Source organism: Melanotaenia boesemani, chromosome 8, assembly GCF_017639745.1.
Source record: "Melanotaenia boesemani isolate fMelBoe1 chromosome 8, fMelBoe1.pri, whole genome shotgun sequence".
NCBI lineage: Eukaryota > Metazoa > Chordata > Actinopteri > Atheriniformes > Melanotaeniidae > Melanotaenia > Melanotaenia boesemani.
The window spans coordinates 24,953,334-24,976,405 of record NC_055689.1 but is presented as its reverse complement, the minus strand read 5'-3'; the positions used below and the strand labels follow the sequence as shown (position 1 = coordinate 24,976,405).

At 36.6% G+C, this 23,072-nt stretch overlaps 1 protein-coding gene across 3 annotated transcripts in view; it reads right to left on the bottom strand.

The window, feature by feature from the left end:
* LOC121645045 (collagen alpha-1(XI) chain-like) overlaps window positions 1-17,641 on the bottom strand; it is an 83,938-nt gene extending 66,297 nt beyond the window's left edge. For all 3 annotated transcript variants that reach the window (XM_041993337.1, XM_041993338.1, XM_041993339.1), the window contains exons 1-4: window positions 17,247-17,641; window positions 10,482-10,646; window positions 7,627-7,840; window positions 5,336-5,498 (exon numbers count right to left, since the gene is read on the bottom strand). In XM_041993337.1, the coding sequence (XP_041849271.1) occupies window positions 5,336-5,498; window positions 7,627-7,840; window positions 10,482-10,646; window positions 17,247-17,361 (657 nt within the window). In that variant the 5' untranslated portion in view covers window positions 17,362-17,641. The remainder of the gene's footprint in view (window positions 1-5,335; window positions 5,499-7,626; window positions 7,841-10,481; window positions 10,647-17,246) is intronic.
* Between the last annotated feature and the right edge of the window lie 5,431 nt (window positions 17,642-23,072).

The following is a 23,072-nucleotide window of genomic DNA, read 5'->3' as shown; positions in this document are numbered from 1 at the left end:
ATGAAAGCATGGGCTGGAGCAGTGTTAGCTTGAATGCAGCAGAAAGGGGAGCAGCAGCAGCTGGATGTCACGTGGATGAACTGAGGGGGACACTTGTGCCAAAGGCCTTAAAGTAAGCCAACCTACTTAACCCAGTAAGACTCTATTCTTTTCTGCCTCTATTAAATGCAAAGCACAATGATTTAGAATCCTTAAGACAACTGCTTTTTTAAGATTGGTGTTAATGCTAATGTTTATGAGTGGAGTGGTGACCTAACATTAGCAATTTTTCAACAGATTCACTGATAAGGCCACATAGAGTTTCCAAGAAAAGCTTTGTAATATATCTACTGTGTTTATTTGCCTAAACAAATTAAATTAATAATTTTAGGGAGTACAAAGACAGCTGAAAGGGATGCATGGTAACCATATAATACTTTGTAGAAGTAGTTTTATATTTGGTACAGATTCAAGAGATGTCCACAGTATGTAAATCTCTTTATATCTGCATTTATCAAAATGAAGTAAAAATGGTCTCAAACACACCTGAATGTGGTCAGATGCATCCATTCTAACCACACTAGAAATACGTAGGTTAAGCATAGAGTTATTGGTGAGTCGAATTAAAATGCATGCATGAAAGATTGAAGATTTTTCCAAGACAACTTTAAATGTGTGATCTGTGAGTGACACTAAGCCTTTTAGAGGCTTCATCTGCCAGACTGCACACACTTAAATCAGCATTATCATAAGTGTTGATCTTGCAGAAGTTTTCAAATAGGAACTGTAAAAACTTACAGAAATTTTTGTAGCCACTCCAGTGTTTTCTTTTATCTTTACTTTGTGCACACACCTCAACAACGTTGACATTGTGCAATTGTGCAAACCAGCCCATCTTGAGAATACAAATAAAGTGATGGAATTTCAAAACTGTACAAGGACAGCAATTAACCAAGAAGCACCAAGCAGGAGAAATGCATAATGCTCTCCAGATTTCTCCCCATGTTGTATGAAATGCAGCTTCAGCAGGGATAATGTTTCTTTTCAAGCACTGGGGGCATACAAATGGCTTGCACCCTTCAAATATTAAAACATTTTGCCTGCCAGTAGCTAACAAAACTGTTGAACTGTTTGAACCATCTGCTTGCTTGTCTGCCCTCCCTTTTTTTTAACTTCTTTCCATCTGTCTCTTTTTCCCTGCTCCACTCTTTTCCATCAGCAAATGCTTTTACCTTGGGCCTGTTACCTCTTAACACTGCAAAGATCATTTAATGAGGGTCAAAGTACAAAAGACAAAGAAGTCAGATAAAAGCAAGCGCTGACAAAGTCCTACATTTTGACTCCATCATAAAGAGTAATCACACCTCATGCTTGTTCAAAAAATGGCATAGTAACCAATGACAGTGTCATCCACATTAACACTAATATTCCAATCACACAACGCTAACCAGAAACATTCTGTGACAGGCCCTGGAAGGTGAAAAGTGGCAGGGACAGATGAGAAACAGTCATTGCTTTCCTCTTCCTGCCAACTCAACCATAAACAATGATTCACTTTAAAGCTATGAGCCCATCAGCCTTTTTGCTATTATTCTGCCAAAGACTGTCCAGCTCGAGGGACAGCATTTTGGAATGATCCGCTACGCAGTGATGACAGGCCCATAAACAAACTATCTTCACCTCCCTCTCTGCCTGACCTCCTCACAAACACAGGCACATACAGTGGTTATATTCTATGCAAACAAGTAATCAGTCTGAAAACAGATTGAAATAAAAAAAAAAAATAGAGGTAGGTATATTAGCTTCAAATGTTTTTTCCAAAAGAAGGACAAAATACAAAAGACTTAAGCAAAAAAAAAGGGAATTTGGAGACCCTTCAGTGAGCATATCTATTAAACAGCTGTGCAATTCCAGCCAAAACTAAGCACACACTGCTCATACTTTCCCCTAGCCCTCACTCTTCCGTGTGCTTCCAGCTTTGACACCTGCTCATGCAATCTGGTGTTGTAAGGTAACCATGTGCTCAAAGCTCAAAGCAGTTTTAGAAAGAAATCTCATTGCAAACTTCAGTAATTAGACTGGAGTTTCTAGCTTGATGGGCAAATTTTTTTGTCTGGTTTTATAGCCATGAACATGTTACTTGGTTGAAAGAATAGGAAAAAAAAGTGTGTAGTTTTGTATTTGCCTTATCTATTCATCCCACAAGCCCTAAGATGGGCAGGGTCAGAAAAAAAACTGTTTACTTTGATTTGCTGCAATAAATAGTTTTTGCTTAGTGAGAAGTCATGTTTCAACACTTTTACAGACTGTTTAAGCCTTATGGGGTGTTATGTATAAGAGAGGTAAAGCAGAAAGTGGAAAAATATCTTGAAAAATATTTCTTAATATAACACAGAATATGTATATAGTAACTATTGCTGCTATTGTTGTTGCATCCTGATTTAGTTTTGTTGTGAAAACAAAAGAATGATATTAATATTCTCACAGACAGAAAGTGTATTCCCCACAATGTCAAACTATTCCTGGGAGAAGCTGTCAACCCATCTGCTTCACCATCCACACAATTAATTCCTATGAATCAAAATTGATAAAACATCTTAACAACTTTGAACACATTTTAAGCAAAGGAGTAGAATATTAATAGATTTGCGCATTTATTTTTTCATATTCCCTTTATTCAGGGCTGCAGGGTGACTCAAGCACTTGACAGGCAGGGAACACCCTGGATGGATCACTAAGAACCAGAGTTAAATGAGACAAAAATAACCCTGCGCACACAAATTTCTAAGTTTTTTTTAACATCAAGAATTAACTTAGAATGGATGTTTTTGGACTGTGGGTGGAACTCCCATTACTGAGAGGACTGACGCATGCACGGGGAGAACATGCAAACTCCACACAGCACGGTCCTGCTGAGATTCAAATCAGGAACCTTATCGCTGTGAGCTGAAAGTGCTAACAACCCTGCAGCTGGATATTAATAAATATGTATAAGACTTTTATTTCAGGATTTTTTCTTTTAACATATTGACAGAAGAGTCCTAAACATTTCTAAAGCCTATAGTTCTTTCCTATTTCATCTAAAATAAGGGGGTGAAAAAACCTGTACATTTAGAATGTATATCCTAATTTAACTCCATAAGCAAAGCTTAAATCAAGCATCTGGTTCAGATCTATTTGAAAACACATTTTTATCTATAGGGACATACAATAATTAACTACTAAACTGTAAGAAGTATCTGGCAAGTAATAACATTTACAATTAGCTTGCAGGTTTCCCATAAGTACCCATTTTGAAATCAACAAAACTAAGGTTATTAGACTTGAAGTGGGAATAATTATAGCTTATAGTATGGCAGCAATTCTACTTGGGTCACCACTGCGTTGCTATTGCACACAGATTAAAACAATCTAGCAGTGTGCAACAAGCCCAAAATCTTGGAGAAAAGGCATCATTTTCTATTCTCAAAAGAGAGCGAAACAAATTACTCTGTAATTCAACATAATTTACTATAATGTGTGTTCAAGCATTAAGAACTCACCCAACTCTCAACTCTTGGATCAACACTGAAAATAGAAAAACCTCAATGAAAGTGCAAGGCCTGTGATTATCCTCTCATCTTTTAATTACCTTAATTTTGATCCCAGATCAAACGATTGTTGAATTCACTCTTACTTTCTAAAGCTAATTCACTTTATAACGGCAAATCTACATAATATGCACAAAAAAATAAAATATAATTCTACTTTATTTGGTCTATCTTCATCATTACCTAACATTGTCTCTAGATTTAAATCCATGTTTCTTATCTTCACTTATCTGTGAAGAAAAGCTGCACTGAATTTTCAACTGTCTTCACAGCGGAAAATCATCTCTGACCTGGAGGCAAACATTTCGCAGGCTGCTCTTGTTAGCCAGCATTCCACATGCAGACATCAAAGAGAGCCTAATGTCTTCTATGCTTGCACTTTGTTCACATTTTCCACTGCACACAAAGCTACCTGTACTAAACCTGGGAGATACAACCTCTATCTCATAACCACTGGATCAGCAACCAGTAAATCCTGATTCTACAGTTTGGTTGCCACACATATTGAAGGAGTAGAACTATTACAAAGATAAGCAGCTAAAACCCGAAAGACCTTTGCCATCCTTTTAGAGTCAAGTATCAACAATTCCAACCAGGGTTGAGATAAAACAATATTTTGAATAGCACACTGTGCAACTCCTAAAATGCCTTTTATCACATATATAAGTGAGTGAAAGGCAAATAAAATTTCTGGCCTTAAAGTATTTGGACCAAAATCAGTAGAAATAAAAATGCTCTTTTTCATAATGGAAAATGAGATTCATAAGATTTGCAGTATGCTTTCAATTATTTCCCAAATCAACTAGAATCGTGAAACCGATGACATCCAAGCAATTTACTTCTCATGGTTGCATTATATTAATTTCTTAAAGCCTTCTTTTTCTATTACTAAGGATTTCAGTGTCAGAGGTGTTTTACTATGAATATTTTCAAGGACTCAATACTTTATAAAACAAACTTTCTTGGCAATATGTGGATAAAAAGATAAAAAAATAACAACTCTGGATCTCATGATTTTAGATTGAGGTGGAAGCTAGATCTAGGAGGTGATTAGCTGAGCCTTGCATTACAGTTTTCCAGAGGAAGATACTAGTTTAGTCTTCCACATTCAAAAGCACACCCAACAATACTTTTAAAGTTCCCCCAGTTACAAAGTTGTAAATACTGGAATAAAAGAAATAAATAGCATTTTTATCAGCAACAAGGAAAAAGTAGTCATAAGGAAAATACGAATTTCACATCAATTTTCACGAGGTCTCTCATCTCTGTAAGTTACTTAATTGTTTTTGTGTGACTTTATTGTTTCATCAATATAGTGCTGATCTGAACTGACAAGATAAAATACTAATTCGACCCAGGTAGACCAGCAACTCCATCATTATAGAAGTTAAACAGTGTAATGCCAGCCGGTTTTGTAGCAAATGCACACTAATACAGAAGAAAAAATGGTCAGCTACTGTAACCAGTCAGCCTCTGGGAGCTACAGCCAGTATTTTCAGTGGTTTCTAAGCAGCTAACAACTGTCATCAGAGGAGAAAAAAAGCTGATCTTTCAAGATGTTTTTAAGAAAAAGTGCTATGGCTCTAGATGCCATGAATGCCCAATAAAACATGATTGATTAACAACTCAGAAAATGTACTGAAAGTCACAATGAGACAGGGAAATACCAAAATCAGGCAGCATATTGTATTCAAATATGTATTCATAATTTAATTGTAATGACTTTAAAGACAGCTATTTTCAAGGTGAGAGAGATTAAGTCTTACCTCAAAAACCTCATCATCCAGGATTCGGGTACCAAAGACAGTAATGCCTTCTGTGCTAACCACCGCCTGGTCACTTCTTTTCAGTGGCTTGGTCACCTTCTTCTTACAGTCCACAATGATGGTAACACTCTTCTTCTCCACGCTGATAGCAACTCGATGCCATCTGTGCAGCAAAAAAAATAGGTCAGAAATCCAGTAGAAACAGTCTTCTATTTCCGAATAAAGAGAACTTCTTTTTCTATGGTTAAAAAAATTGTTTTAGTAAAACATGTACTTAAATACCTTCCTAAAGGTAGTTGAAAGAATTTATGTATCTAAATAGCATCAACAAGTAAACAATTATCCAGTTCACTTCAACAAAGTATAAACTCTCAAGACTTGTTTTGTTGTCGCTGCAGATTTATGCTAATACAACATTTTATTTATTTATTTATTATTTTTTTTATTTTTTTTTTTACAAAAGTAATGTTAGTTACTAAATTAACAAACAAAAATGTTCCACTTTGAAATGACCTGAACACGATAATGCCACCAGATAACTTGATCATATTCATCATTTATGGTTATATTTCCTTCTTCTTCTCAATTTCTCATTCTGCTCTCTTTGGGATACCTACAGCAATAAAGGCATGTAGTATAGTAGCCTGCAGTCTAAAGGGTGATATCTAAAAACATGGAGGATCACACTTATTGAGTTATGCAAAAAACAGGCAATGGGGATATAATCAATCTCTTGAATGTGAAAACATACAGAAGCAAAACTAAATCAGGATAGGCAAATGCAAATGAAATAAGTAAACGCATCATGGTCTTTTCCCAGACACAAATTTCTGTTCCAAAACTAAAGCCTTCTGAGTAATGCCAAAGTTGCTTGTTTTTGTCCTTGATAGGTAATTCACCCTCCTGACGGAAATGTTTGTAATCAATAGTCAAAACTTTAATACTTGTACAGTTCTACAACTTCAGAGTCACTAATTAGTTTTCATTCAGCGATTGAGAGTAATTAGTTGTACAAAAGCTCAAACAGTTTGGTTCAAAGTTCAACAAATTGCTCAAGTACAAATTGCTTATTTATTGATTTACTTGAGTTTTGTTCCTTCTAACTCAGCTACCTCATTATGCTAGTTCTCCTCTAACTTTAAGCTGCCATGGTTGTTGTTGTTGCAGTGTTTGATATCTTTCAGCTCCCTGTACAGTGAGTCTCTGCTTCTGCAGATGGATGCTAAAGCTTTCAGCATGACTGCAAACAAACATATTGTCCAACATGTTAGACTAGTTTTCTGAATGTCATCAGGTTCCTTATATATGTGAGTATGCATGGAAGTTGTTACAATGAAATATGGTTCATTTGGAAGCTTTATGCTTTGCAACAAAGAGACATCTGGAGAAAGCTAGTGTCACTATTTCCGGCAGCAGGCCAAAATGAGAGAAGCATTTCTCTACAGCAAAGTTAGCATCAAGATGCTCAGATCAGCAAAAGCAAGGCAAGCTACTGTAACCAATCACAGGCTTGCTTCATTTCACTATAAAGGTATTTATATTTGCATTAGCTGATACAACATGTTGAAGTGAATCAGCTGAAGGCTAAATGTAGAAGTTTGTGTTAAAACAGAACCAGCTTGTTAGAACAGGTTTGCAAAAAGGCACATTTCAGCTGTGTCTAAATATGTAACTTGCAGATTACTGAAAGCTGTGTATTTTAAAATATTGTTGAAAATAAAATTGCACTGCACATTTACACTGTAATGCTTTCTTTTTCCTGATGATTTATTACAGCCAAACATCCAGGCATGGAATAATTTTAAGGCATTTCTGTTCACAGTCATGTAAATGATTAATGACAGCTTTTAACAGTGATTTGTTCAGCTTCATTGAAGAGTTATGCAATATATATAAATCCTACCCATTTCTCCAAATCTCTATACCACTGCTGTAAATAATATAGAAAAAACAAAGGCTGTCATTAAATTACTGCTAATAATTTATTTGCCATCACTGTCTGACTTGTTCCATGTGGTAATAATGACTGAACAAACATGATAATAAATGTTGTGAGTCAGTTCACCAGACCAGACTATTTTTAAAAGTGCTTGAGAAAAAAAAAAACCTCAAGCAAACTGGTTTAATTCAGCATAAATGTGACCAATAAAGTTTGTCAAATAATGCTGCTTTGCTTTTGAGATTATCTCAAAAGCTATACAATAAATTCAACCTTTAAATACTTGAGCTGAGCCACCCACATTTTACCTCCAGTATTTTTAAGACTTTCCAAGAGACAGTCAGTCACTTACTTGCCATCAGCAAGGTTGATGGAGCGGAACAAAGGGTACTCCTCTGAGGCAGGCTTGCCATTCTGGTCCTCATACAGGAAGACTGGGGCTCGGCCCACCTCCACACCAAGCTGCTGGATGCCTTGCTGGTTGTACACGGACAGAAGGAAGGCCTGAAGGCCAGCCTTGGGCTTGATGGTAAACAGGATAGAGAAATCCTCTGGGAAACCACCCCCTGAAGGTGGAACGACAAGCAAGCGAGTAGGCTGGTATGTTAGTAAAAACTAGTGGGTGTGTCATTTAAAAAAATTGGGTAAATGTTAACGCACAGTCCAACCCTACAGCCACTTTATTATTAATTTCATTGAATAGAAATGACAAAGTTGGGAGTTTATTAAAGTTAACCCTTTATTGGTTGCTCAATTAAATACTTTTAGATTTCACCTATAGAGAAGAGTGTCATCATGATATTAGAGGATTTTACAAAACTTTTAAACTTGGCTACTTTTCTCCAGAACAGCTAAATGTCTAAAGTGGTAAGTGGTAAATACAAAACCTTCTTATGTTGGATGCCAATCTCAATTAAGTTTCTGTGACTTGATCTTTGATAATTGTTGGGGAAAACTTCAGAGTTGTTATATAACTTCATGTAGTAGCATCCGGAAGGTTTTTTTTTATGTCCAATGTAGTGAACAAATGTGATTCTTCAAGTCAAGACAAATAAAGGTTTAACATAAGGGGTTAACAGAATGTGCTAACTGTCAGTTGCTAACTGACTGTTTTTCCCTGACATGAACATTTTGTTACTTGCTGACTTGGTTTTTTGAATTAAGACAGTTAAAAGCGGTTTGTAGATCTGACCATTGGGTTACAGCATGCTAAGGACAAATCCCTACCAAATGCAGACTGAGCCTTGTCATGTACTTCCTCAGAACTGTATATTTTTTATACTGGACGTTATATTCATCTTTCAAACATTATGTTCTTTATAGAGTGTCAGGAACAGCTTATATAATTAATGGTTCTTCATAATTACTGAACAGACATTTTTCAGTTCCCATATGTCTCATAGCTCACAACAGGGAATCAAATAAGCATATTTCCCAAAATGCCACATATGTATATATGCATAAATATCTTTGTTCTCAACATGAGTGATGTGTATTCTACTGTGAAACACTGTGTTTTTGCAGACTCCTGCTCTGATTTTCAAACATCCTGTACTCATACAAATTCAAGGGCATTTCTAATGGCTAAAGAGAGCAATGGTAAGTTTAATAGCTCTCTAACTTTCTGTTCTCACATTAAAATTTAAAGTCTAGACAACTGGACCCGAAGCAGTGTTTATTATGGAAGCTGAAAGGGACCTTGGCATGTCCTGAAAGAAGTCAACAGTGCTGATGCAGCCACAATAATTTTATAAGGGCTGTAAATACAACAACTCAAACAAATGTCATATTTTTTAAAACCATAACAGTTTGGTTCAATGAAAAAACAACTAATTCTGATCATATAAAAGTCCAGTTATTCTGACTGAGGACATTGTGACACTCTTAACTGTTTGTAACTACAATGCCTCACCTCAAGTTTTATTATATTTCTTCAATTTCCGTTATTGGACATTAAAGGTGTGTTGGCTGTTTAAGCCAAAAATTACAGACACCTACTTTCTAATACCTTCATCCACTTTGTTTTTCACTTTCAGGCTGTTCTTTGAAATTCAGCCAAACTCAAAATGCCTTCACTCACTGCACAGACTGGGACAATTTATTTAACAGCACTTGCTTCCAAATAAGTAGGTAACTCTTTGCCCCAGTAATTAAGAACTGAGAGACCCCAAAGTTATGTGAATTTTATTGCCATATATTTAATGCATTAAATATAAGCTTAAGAGGACCTTTTATTGTAGATATATCAGCCAAATAACATAATTAGAACTGAGAAAAAAAGTAAATTTATCATCTGCCAGTAGTCCATGAGTAAGAGTTCTTGTCCTCTGCAGTTCATTACTTTACATCCAGATTATCTGATTTTTGTTACTTTGTGTGAAGTTGTTCTTAATGAAATAAATATGGATTTATTTGTCATTACAAGCCAGGCAGCAGTTCCTGAGCCATGTGATGCACGTACTGTATAATGGAAATATAGAAACCACATACTGCATATTTTAGTATGCCACTAATCCAACTTGAGGATTTGTGAATCACTTTACTGGACATGACCAAAATACATCTAAAACATATCAACAGACATCTTAATCTCATTGATCTTCTTTAACAGATTATGGTTTCTCCAAATAGCAAAACTCTGAAGGTGATGTTCTGACTTGAGAGTTTATGTGACAATTCATGCCATTTGTTGAGTGACTTTGATGTCCCACATGGCTCATGAAACATGCTTTACACAGCTGAAATTTATATGTATCCCTGAAATAGCAGGATGTGAATGTCTGTCACTTTGTTCTAGGCTAAAGTATCGCTGTCAATGATATTTTGTTCAGACATTCATGTTCTCACCAGACAAACTATAAGAAGTGAGGCTATCATCAGACTTTTCATCCATTACTTTTAGCGTATTTTTTCTGTGACCAAAAACCTGTTAATGGTATTTCTATTAGCTGTAGCCTATGATTATCAATAAATGCTAAAAAAAATCAATCAAACAAGGATAGTAAACAATATACCCACTTAACATCAGCATGTCAACACTGAAATGCCCAATACTGTGTGCAGTTTACCTGCATCTAAAAATCATTTCATCATTTATAAGAAACATACTTTAGGCTGTGTGGAAATACTCATATATATATAAAGGTTGCTGGTTCAGTTTGTGTAAATGCTGGTCATCTTAGAAATGTAAGGAGTGAGTTCACCAACCTGGGAAGAGCTGGTTGGTTGGAGCACTGATCTGAACCTTTTTTTCCACTCTGTAAGCTATGTCGGGTTTGGATCCTCTCCGGACTGTGCAGAAGCCTGGTGTTTTCCGAACTCCTTCAGGAAAGCTCTTGAAGTCTAGCACCTTCAGTACATCCACTGGTTCAGCTGAGGAGACAGTGATAGTATTCAAATCATACTTAGGCCATTAAATAAAAACCAAGTCTTGGTTGGTGTTTTCAGTATTATGAATTTCATTAGTTGGTAAAATAAAATTGCTTTATTCCCACCACCAATATTTAGATAAATTAATTTGAAGAGAAAAAAGTTAGTAAATGGGAACTGTATAGGGCTAACTGTGGTACACGATGTTTGCAATTTCATTTTTGATGTTGCATTTGTGTGAATCTGAGAAGTTGAGAAGCAAGCTTGTAAAGGAGATATTGTTTCACTGTTGACCTTTAAAAGTGTGGGTTTTAGACCATGGAAACACAGGGAAAGCCACGCTAGGTGCATGTGTTAATAGATTATAAAATATGGCGTTTAAACTGAATGTATATAAATTAAACAGTGCAATGCATAAATTGATCATTCAAATTTAAATAAAGAGAATATTCATGTGATTTTACAGTATACTGTAAGCATAGTTTAGTAGTTAATGGCTAATCTAATGGGCTCTGGCAAGTTGATGATAAATCAACATTTGCACCTATTACACCGCTGGCTTATTCAGAGACTTCTGGCCAGATCTGTCAGTTCAGCCTGTTGCTCATTTATGAGCTGCTTTGGCAGAGCAACAGTAAAAATGTTAGCGACCATTCAGCAGACCTAATTGCCCCCCTCCAAACCTCCACTGTTAGCCCTGCAGTCAAAATCCACAGCATTGCTGGGGTAATAAAACTTATTGCTCCTGATCACCGGGTTTTCAGAATGACGAGAACACAGAAGGGGGGCAGCTTTACAAGTTTCTAAACACAACTGAACTCTTTTCTATCAATGGACATGGGACCTCGAGGAAAGTACTCAGCAGTCATAAACACCGTTTCTTAATTCTTCTCTTCCCTGCTGCTGCCTAAGATTTTTTTGATTTGATGGGAGAAGGAGTCGGGGGTTATTGTTTCAGCACAAATCTCGAAACAATAACCCCAAAACAAAGTTTTGGTCTTGTTTGCAGTTTACAGTCTGGATATGTACATATACTGTACATTTACAGTACAGGACATGAGTTTGAAAACACCCACCCCTTCATTTTGAATTAGAAGATTTATCTTGTTATGCATAGCACCCACAATCCAACTGCACTCCACTTTTTTTATATGTATGTCACCACTGCAACAGTTTTTAATTTTAAACCCCTTTGTCCTTCCCTTCTTGAGGCACATAATCAGTTAGAGTGTGATTAAAGAGGGACTGAGGTGTATGCTTTAATACTGGCATGTAAACAGTAGTGTTGGCGTCATTTGTGATTAAAAGCATGTCTGCCAGAGGCTGCATTTGCTTAAAATTGCACAGTAAGCAGAGACCACTAACTCAAGATCATAATGAATGCTTTTGTAAACCAAATGGGAAATTAACAAACAATTACTGATTGTGCTGTAACCATTATAGTTATCCCATATTAATCCCCATCTGACTCCACAAACTGTGGCATATGTCAAGTCTAGCTTGTGCATTTTTATGCAATGTTTCTGCATCTTAAACTTTTCATTTAACCCATTCAGACTAAGTTGAAATTAAACCTATTTTAAAGGTTAAATCTTTTAAGTTTTTATTATAAATGATTAATTTTCTCTTAGGTTTAGCACTTTTTTAAGGTGTTTATACAGACTGTAAAAATGGTGATGCAACATTTATCTATTATACGCTAACATTAGCGTACATTGACTGTACTGAACTGGTCATGCAACACCAAGTAACACCAGGCAAAATCCCTGATTGGAGGAGTTCTTCTGGGTTTCTCATATATCAAAACCAATTTAAGAACCTGACATTGACAAGAGGGGTTTGCACAGTCTCTGCAAATTGGCAGTGTCTAAAAAAGTTTTTTAAGAAATTATCACATTAACACACCTCAAATATGAGCTCCAACTGCAGACCAAGATGTTCAAAATTAACCTTCACAAGAAGACAAAGTTTACCAGTGCAGAAAAATGTGGCATGCACTTAATTTGATAAGCATTTGTGTATCTTGTCAAACAGAGATTTTCTCTCTTGAATCATCATTTATGAGTTTGTCTTCTCTTCTCTCTACTTGATTCTTGTGAAAGTTTTGCTTGTGTTGGAAAATTTAAGGTGACAAATGAGAAGAGATTGAGTATAAGTGCTACAATAGCCATTTTCTTTCTATCAGAACTGCTGTCTCCCTTCTCCCTCCTTATGGAGACCAGTAGTCAGTCAGCATCAATGCATCAATCCAAGCGTGGGAGTGATGCAGCTTCTTGTCTGTGTCATTTTGTAGCCGTCTCAGTTTGTTGAATCATTTGCAAAAAGATGTCAACAGTTTATCAATGGCAACAGAGTACATGCACCAAAAATAATTAAGAAGCAGACACAAGCTAATGCTCCAGATGTGCCAGACTGCCAGTTGTTGGTCTGATGTGTAAGCAACCTTAACATCACTTCAGCTAAGCTTTAAATAAATAGTCAAGACCTAATATTAGAATTGATAATTCATTGTCCATGTTGGTTGGCTCTAAATTAAGCATAATAATTGGGATCAAACTCTTTCTGGTCTTCTAACAAAACCCATATAGGGGGGGGGGGGGTCCCCGAAAGAGCAAAGGGGGTTCCTGAGATCCTGAGAACATTAGAGCCATTAAGAAGGGGGTCCCTTCATGCATGCTTATAGGTTGGGAACCACTGTTCTAAGTTGTTGTAATACATTGAGCCTGAAATAACATTGATGCTCTTCAATACAACACTATACAGCCATAATGAATCAAGTATTCAAAAATACATTTAATCTAAATGAGAAGAAAAAATCAAGTTAAACTTAGATCCAATCCAAAAAATAAAAAATAAAAAAATAGAAATACAATGACTTTCAGTGAAGTTTCAACTCCAAATCAAACTCAGTCCACTAAAGGTCTTGAAAGCAACTGATTTAACTGTTACAGAAACCACAGTAACTGAAGCTGTGCTGGTTTCAGTCCAGATATCACATGACTCATTTGTCTTTTCTCTGGGTCATGAGGCAGGATGTGTCTTCTTCAAAGACCCAGCAATGATAAACAATGTCTGACTGGTCAGCTTAAAATCCCACAGAGCCAACGTGGCCTTTACGGAAAGGCAGATAACAGACTCACTGTGGAATCTCCCTTCCTAAAAGAGAAAAAGAGCTAGATTCATCTGTTTGATAACCACTTTGAAAATAAAACTTTGAGGCAAAGGTATTTCAAGGGATCAGACAAAAGCATTTCTTGAACTCTGAACTCTATGAACCTCATAAAGAGTTTTGGTAAGGATGGCTGTATTCCTGATGAATGGAACACCCACAGTTCTCTCTTCTCAAGGAAAATATATATTGCAACGTACAATATATCAGTGTAGACAAACATACTTTTCTGCAGCATCAAAAACAGTTAAAGGAGATTTTTCCACAAAAGAAAAAAAATCTACTGTACATTTTCCACTTTCTAAGTCATGCAGAACAGGAAGACAGGAAGTGCTGATTGTGCAGCTCCTATTCGCTTTTGGTAATCAGGAGGGGTTCTGATGGGTGGAACTATACATCCACATGCTGAAACCATTATGGTACTGGCACCACTCCCTCTACCCCCCTAACTAAAACATACATGAGACTGAAGTGAGAAGGCCCCATCCCTGTAGCTACTTCTCCTGTGACCAGAAGAATAACAGCCTGTGCGGTGAATCAAACCTGTTTGCATTAAACACATGCTCAGAAGTCAGGTTTTGACTTTTAGATCATATGAAGCTGTCCAGATTTGATCTTCAATGGGAAGACCTGGACTGCAGATTTTGGTACCACAGCTTGGATTTAGAAAACTGCAGCGAAACAAAGCAATGCAGAATATATTTTCTTTTGATTTCTAATAAATTCAGCCCCACAGTAGTCTGCAACCATGGGAGTAAAAATAGAAATAAAAAAAGCTTTATAACTGACACTGCCTAACAGAATATAAAACATACTTGAGGCACCAAACACCCAGTTTGAAAGCTCACACAAAATGCCTCATAAAAAGGAAAATAGTCTGTGGCTCCTCTGAATATCATCCCAAGTACAGAGCTACTGGTTCTTAAAAAAAAAATAAAAAAGGAAAAAGAAAGAAAGACAGAAGGCTTGGACTGAAGGTCTCTTTGTGAGTTTCAGAATGCCTCTCTGCATTACTGCATACCTCAGGGCCTCATATATTCCAGATGTGCTGAATTGGCCAGGAACCCCCCACAGACCCACCCACCAGCACCCCTCCAACTTTTTAGCCCCCTCTCCCAACTATTGCTCCACAGAAGCCCTGAAAAACAGGCAATATCCCAAAACCATTAAAGACCTTAAATGAGTAGGCATGGCTTTTACAAAACGTTTCAGCCTCTAAGGAGGTAGAGCCATCATGCTATGCCCTCAACACATCCTGAAAAAAAAGAGACTTTCATCCTTCCACTCAAAAAAGAAATAAACCATATATATTCTAATGATAAGGATATTAACCACAAGAGGGAGAATATGTGTTCTGTCATGCCAAAGGTACCAAAGCTGTCTCTCCGCAGTCATGTCTGGGGGGGTAATTAGTCAGTCTCTGATTTTTAATGACACGTCTCTAAAGTAGCTGTCAAGGACTTGTGATATACCTTATCATCCCCGCAAGCTCACACGAAGTATGTGGTAAAATGCGAGACATCTCTAGGAATCGTTAAAGCAATTTCAGCAGACACCAACACATTAAAACAGTACTTTCACTAGTGCAGACAAAATTTTCACAAACGCTCTTCCCATCACTCATCACAAGCCATAGTTTGATGGTTAAGTTTAGTCTTGTGATTGTAACATTCTAACTTAATGTCTCTGTGGCTCTGTGGTCAAGCAGCAGCATCTTGGGATGTCTCATCGGTCTTTTTACTGTCACTGCCATCTACTGAGAGTTGGCAGCACAGGCAACAATTACAGCACACTGGAAAGCCTGTAAACGCTTGCTAGCACATCATGCAATTATGGTTGGCTCAAATATCTGTCGAGTGCAGAAAGATGGGCAATGGGCAAGGATGCCACTTCAGGTTTTTTTTTTTTTTTTTTTTAAATAAACCTTTAACTTTAGATTCCTGTGGTTTGTCCGGTTCTGAACAAATTCTATGTGTATTCTAGAAAATGCTAATCAATGGGTGATGATGGTAATAATGACTTTGTATACTTGGGATGATTAGCATTACACAAATAAACAACTATAGTTTGGCATCTGAATCACATTTTCATTAAACCAATTTAATTTAAAACTTTTTAAATTCCTTGAATTCCATCATTATTGAAACTCTGATACAAGATGATATTTCAGTGACGGCATTATTATTAATCTAGTGCCAAAAGTAGAAATATCAAAAAGCAAAATGTGTCCAAAAAGACTAACTTTGGCATATCATTTCATTCTGGGAAAACCTACTCAGTGTGGATCTCTCTATGATTTCATAAAGGAAAGTATTTCATGTGACCCACATTTGTGTATTCAAGGCAAAGAAAATACTCTAGATTTTCTTTCTTCTTTTTTTTTTCCATCAACGCCCTTTCTTGAACTCAGTGGGAGCTCAGATAATGTGGAAAGATGGTGATCCTTCAGGCCAGAATATGAATTTCACTTAAAGAATTCTACTGTCTTGTGCCCAGTTATTCTATAAACTTTCAGAATTCACCGCAACACCGTTTATATTTAAAGCTACAATATCCTATGTGGACAGGTGTTAAACTATAACATCAAAAAAAGGCAACCCATTGATTCTTAATCCAAATAAAAACAGAGAACTGTGACAGTTTTGTACCTTATACGTGTGTCGAATTTAGCTGTTGAACTTCTTGTCTACTGATAAAATGTAAACGCTTTATGTTTTAGGCTACTTTGGGCTGCTGAGTTTAAAAAGTCGTGCGTAAAAGTTATGCGTAAAACCACTTCCAAGTTATTAAGTTCAATAGGAACAGTTTCTATGTGACAAACACTTTATAGTCATTTACCGCAGTCACATCTAATGAGCACCATCACTGTTGCACTTTATTTGCACACTTTATTTAATAGCAATTTTGCTAATATGAAATATTTAGCGCTCTCGTTGCTGACCACACCTGGACGGCAGGCATTATGCACTTAGAAACGAAAGCACCATCCCCTAAATTAATTTGGACATATTACGCCTCACAAAATTCAAATTGGTTAGATCGTTTCAAAGTTATCACCAATAGATTCATAACTCCGATTGGAACAGCAGACCCACTTCAGCGGATCTTTGATGCCATTGTAGTCCCATATTATCCCGTTTTGAAAAACGACAAACTATCTTCAGCTTTTCTTTCAATGACCTCGAAAGATAAAGTACTGATATATTTTGTATAACGCATGTATACAGTGTGTGCTAGCTGAGCTAAAGTAACTTCAAGTGGCAGCCGCGGGTATTTATAGGGTATAAATTGAGAGTCAATTGCTGTCTACCACTTGGCTACTGTAATCATACTGCCATCTATGGGCTGTATGCCAGTCTGTGGGACGTTTTGGAGCTGTCCAGGATGCCCTGTACTTGGTTCCGTGACAGAGTGTGCAGCAAACATCCTCTTACCTGCTCTAACATTGGCAGCTTGTAGAATTAAAATGAACGTGACCAGAGCGGCTATTGTTGAATCCCATAGCCACCTTTTCGTTTTCCATCTGGTGGTCCATCTTTGCGTCTCCATTGTGAACGCCCGCAGCAGCACAAAAAACGGGCGACTTTCTTTAAAATTCCGTCACTGGCAAAATCCACAGAAAATGTGCAAATACTACAGCGCCATGTGTAAAATTATGAGGATGCCTTTCTCAGCCTGACTGGGCCCTTCAGATCCGCTCCCCCTTAAGCCCAGCTCTCACACTGATGGTATAGGGCTTTCATGAAAAAAGGGCAAGTTACTTCGCTCCCTGAGAGTTGCGCGCACCGTGAGGAGGCAGGACAAACGCTGCAAAGCTGAACCTGAACCGACTGTGGGATACTGACATTGGAAAATCCTTCACTCATCAAATCACCATTTGGGAAAGTTGTCTCTTGTCCCGCCCCCTTGTGCAATGATAGAGCATCAGTCGGAGCATCACTGCACCCCAATGCAAGCTGTTTAACTCAGAGGAAATTGTCTCACAGGTATTCAAACTTGACAATAAAGTTAAACAGAAACACAGTACCAGTCACACGTCTGAACACATGTACCCATTTTGAATTAAAAAAAAAATGTGCCTAAACTTTTGACTGGTACTGTATAGCTTATATTAAAAAAAATAAACCAACATGTAAAGAGTATTGTCTAATTTCTCCAGTTTTTCATGCAAAGCAGTAGAAGAAAAAGAAGTTATTCCCTCACAAGACACATTCTGCTAAATGCAACACAATATGTGCAAATTAAAAAGTGGGGTGGAGCTGTTGCTTTAGTCATTTCCTGAAAGAAAGTGGAGAGTTAAATAATCCCTATGTGTGCCAACTTCTAATAAAAAGCACCACTGACCAAGATGAAATGTTTTCCAGGCTCTGGGAGTTTCCTTTTGTCAGCACACTTGTCGGGCCTGATAATTAATGTAGAGCAAATGGAGCAACGGATGTAAACGCAGGTGGTAGCTGTAAAGCTCTCCCATTGTGTTGATATTCATTGCTTACAAAGATAGATGGATTTAACAGTCAAATGGCAGCCCCCAAACACAAAGTTAAACCTGTTTATAATAAGATCGGAGTCAGAACAGTAAGCTGAAGAGATGTGCAGAATAATTTGGTCTGATTTATTAAAGCTACAGACACTTTAATTATTTCCCTGTCCAGGACAATTTTCTGAACATTTGTGCATTTACAGTTTTGTTCTGTTGGCCATTGCGCTGCTACTCAGGAACACTTTGGGGACAGTTGCTGAGCTCAAGCAGAGATGTCCTCTATTTCCTTGCAGCCTTCCCTCATAATTGGGAAAACAACTTAGCAACTTTCAGTTTTATAGCTAATTAAGACTAATGGTGGTAAAGATGACAGCTGTTGTCCACAGCCATGCCAGGACTTTTGCTGTAATTAGGCACAATGGAGCTAATCAGCAGACTCACTAACATAGTAATTGTGCTGGGATACTTATTTTTAGCAATTGAAATACTAACCGTGTCTATCATGGTAATTCAACATAATATTTTTTTTTATCAAATTGTTATGAAAGGAGCAGCTATTTGATATTAAATGTGGAAAAGGTCCCCATGAGCAGAATTAATGGTGTTGAGGTGGAGATTTGTAACTGTCTACCAGAAACCCAAGTTTGTCTCCACTTTTTATTTTAAACTTGAATTTTAATTTATGTTTTTTGTCTTTTACATGCTCCTTGGTAAAGGTTAGTTATTAAAGCTACTTGCTTTCAAATAGGAAATTGTGGCTTTCCATATTGTTGCTTTGTCATAGTGGATTTATTATTATTTTTTTTAGGTCTTTAAGGTTCTTCCTTTCCTTTTTTTAAATTATGTTTACCATTTGTTTGGTTGGCACCAAAAGTTCTTCATTAGAGATAGTAAAATACACTGTTTTAGGATGTCTGAGGCAAAAGTTGATTTCTGTTCACCTAAGTAAAATGGCTGGTGAAAAGAAAAGTCAGAGTATCAATAAACCTGTTCTGATTCATAATTTTTTTTAAATGTTTAAAATGTGATTAAATTTACTGTTTAGCTCAGTTTGTAATGATGCATTGTTTGCAGTACTTCTCTATGATTACTTTGAATGTCATTCTGCTTGTTCAGCAGTAGAAAACTGCCTTGGGAGCAGCCTGGCTGTTGGTTTCTGGCAGACGACTGATTGTTTTGCTTTGTCTCGAGTTGTTTGACGGAGTATGTCAGAACTTCTTGTTCACGTTGCTTCCTGGGAATGCAGCCCAAAATGTTTGGTTTAATTTCAGTCTCTGTGCACTGGCAGAGAGGACATGTAAATAACCAAAACTGAAGTTAGTTATTTTTTTCTCAAGCAGCCCGACTCAGTCAGAAGGCAACATGTACTGACAGACATCCAGCTTCTAGTTTCTGAGACAGTCTACAATTTTCGGGAAGGCTTGGCTTTGGAGTTGCCCTCTTTGTAGTTGGAAGTATATGATTACAACTGATCCATTTACTGAAAATTTGTGCCAAGATGACATTGTATAATTATTCTATAACAAGTCCCTTTCCTATGTACAGTTCAGACCACAGCAGCTACAAAAACAAAAATGTCTTCAGAACATTGCCCATTGACTTTGTTTTTCTATTGGAAATAGCTTTTAATCAGAGTGCTTTCAAGTCTCAGACTAAAATTCTTCTTGCTTCTGTCCAGAAACAGCAAACTGGCAAGCTATAAGGATTTAAAGTCGCTTGAGTTCAGGATGGGAATTCTCTCAAATGCAAAGCATGAGCTGTGATCTGTAATTACTGTGCGATGTTAAGATTTGGAGCTGATATCATTTTATGTGGGAATGGTTTCTTTGTTTTTTTTTTTTTTAACAAAGTTGTACTGGTGCAGCCAAAAAAGTAGAAACATGACAGTAGAAATGTAAGTTAGAGATTCAGTCAAACGGATATAAGCAAACTATACGTTTCTAAGTTACTTCTGAGTTATTGAGTTACTCAAGAGTTTCTGTTGCAACATTTGCACATAATAATAATAATAATAATAGATTAGATTTATATAGCACTTTTCAAGGCACCCAAAGTGCTTTACATTGCATATCCATTATTCATTCACACACACATTCACACACTGATGGTGGACATTAATAGAAGTAGAGAGCATTTGAACACATTTCCAGTCCAGGTTGATGCTGATGAACTTTATGTTCTAGGATGTGTGAAGCTTTGGCCGAAAATCCACACACAGGATAGAAATGAAAAAAGAGTGCATCTAAAAAACTAGAACATTATGTATTTCAAGATACTGTACTATACCGGGTTAATAGCATTTCCTTGGCTGCAATAATGCAGAAAACACTTAATGTACTTTATGCAGAAAAAAGCTAGCTGTGTGCTAAATTGAATTGATTGTACATGAAATTTGCTATGCAAATAAACTTGCTTTACCTTGCTTAATTTAGTACAGTCCATCACCATAAAACAAACAAAAAATGGCAAATCTTAGTACCCACATTGTTTCCTCTAAAGAAGCATTTTTGTTGTATTTCAAATAAATTATCCAAGGGAGTTTCAGTTTTGCTGTTAAAGAACAATGACTTTTGCATGTATGCAGGTGCAGCATATCTGATTACGCTGGTTAACAATAAGAAAAACATAATAGCATGAAAACAAATAAAACCACATTGGAATTTAAACTGTAAGCACTGTAAAAGGGTGCATCTCATATTGTATTTACAAAATTCTTCCAAAACCATATCTTTCTGACATACACGTAAAACAAAATGACAACTATCACTCCAGTGTATTTTAAACAACCCAGTGTATGCCCCATATGTGACGATCACAAAAATGTATGGAAATTTATGTTTTAATATGTCAGAATGTACCTAAAATGCACTATAAGCTTTACAGTTTAGAGAAGGTCCAATTCTCTAGACTTTTGAATGCACATGTACAACTGTTCAAGGTAAGGTTGTTATTCTTTTTTTTTTTTTTAGCAGTTAATCACCTTGTTAGAGATTAGTCACCTTGTTATAAAAGAAGTGTCTGAACCTTTTCATCATACTGTAAGATGACTTCTATATGTATGTCCACCACTGTGGTTATCTTTTGTTTGAGATGATGGAATTGCCATTGCATGATTCGATTTAGATGTCCTACAGTCATGATATAATATAAGTGCAGCATGAACTTTCTATATTTTATGTAAATTTAATGGGAAAGTTGAATATCCCCAAATTTTTGTGAGTAATGTATGTCCCAAAGTTTTCAAACTATACAGCAGGGCTTTGGTTGTAGTTCAGTTTGTTGACATACCATTCAGAATTGCAGAAGCACCAATTCTAAGTATTCAAATTCAACATAAACTTGCTATTAATTGTATTAACATGCTAATATCTGATTGCAGAGCAATTCCTAAATCTTATAGCACTAATGAGGCATTTCAGTCTGCGGCCCTGTGAAACAATACACAATCATCTGGAAACTTTCCACAGCTATGCAACATTTCCTCATGAGACCCAGGATCATACCTCTTGTGGAAAATTATCTTTCCAACTTTAACCATGTAGCATGCAGACAATTGGTGGGTTTTCAAAGTTATTTCACCTGGGTGAAAGAAAGCCTTCAAACCCAGGCCTTTTTGCTTGAATGATGGTTTCCTTCATGAATATAAAAAATAATATGTGCAGAAAGAAGAGCAGCTCTTCTGCACTCAGACATCTTCTACCACATCACAAGTACACATAAGCACAAGACCTCCCATTACTATTAATTATCCAGCTAAAAAGCAGTGTGCAGCTGGATGGGGGTGAGGAGGGATGCATACTAGACACTGTAGACCACATAACTACTGAGTGGAATGTATGTTAGTCTGGGCATGCTTATTATAGGAGCATGTGGTATCCAGATAGCTTCACCTAGTAATGATTTTGTTAGGGACATGGGAAGGTTTCACTTTCTAATAATTTTGTGATGTAAACTGTTTTTAAACTGTAAAGTCGTCACACACTTGCAGAGAGGAAACAAGTGAAAGCAAACAACATGGAGGGGGTCAATAATACTAACAATTTGTCAATAAAACTGAAGACTAAACAAATTCATAGAAAACCTGACGTGTTCACATTATATGTCATTCAGTAAACAAGTCATCAATGCAATATTCACTTTGTAAAAGTGGGTGTTGAGACAGAAAGATTATAGAGAAGCAAAGAGGATTTAAATATATCCTAAAGCATGAGTGAGACTGTTCCTGCTATTTTCATGCAAATACCAACATGCTAACATTTTAATATTTAGAAGGTTCTGTATGATGTTAAAATATCAGAATGTTAATATTTGCTACTTGGGACAAAGGTTAGTGTAGCTTTTATAATGATGGAAGTGTCATTGCTATGTCTTCATAAACCAACATATTGGGTGAATAATAAACTGTGAAGAAATCTTTCTCTGAGTCACAACTGTCTGCCAATTAGGTAATTTTTGAGGATCTTTTTGCATAAGCAATACAGTTGATGGAATGTATTGACAGAAACCATGAAGCAAACGCTCCAGCAACATATTTTGTCTCAGTGGAGCTTAGCAGCCAAACAAAATTTAAAGGGGTGTTGGTGGAATAAACAACTTTAAGTGCAGTGTTTTTTTCTCTTAGTTTCATGTTGAGCTCAGTGAGTTTTTTTTTTTTTTTTGGTAATTAATTGGCTCTTTTTTCTGTACTTTTATTCTCACCTACTGTTTGATTAAGTTTAGATGGGGAAGCTACTTACTTAATTTAAGGAAAAGAACATAATTTGGGATAAAATGCAGTTTT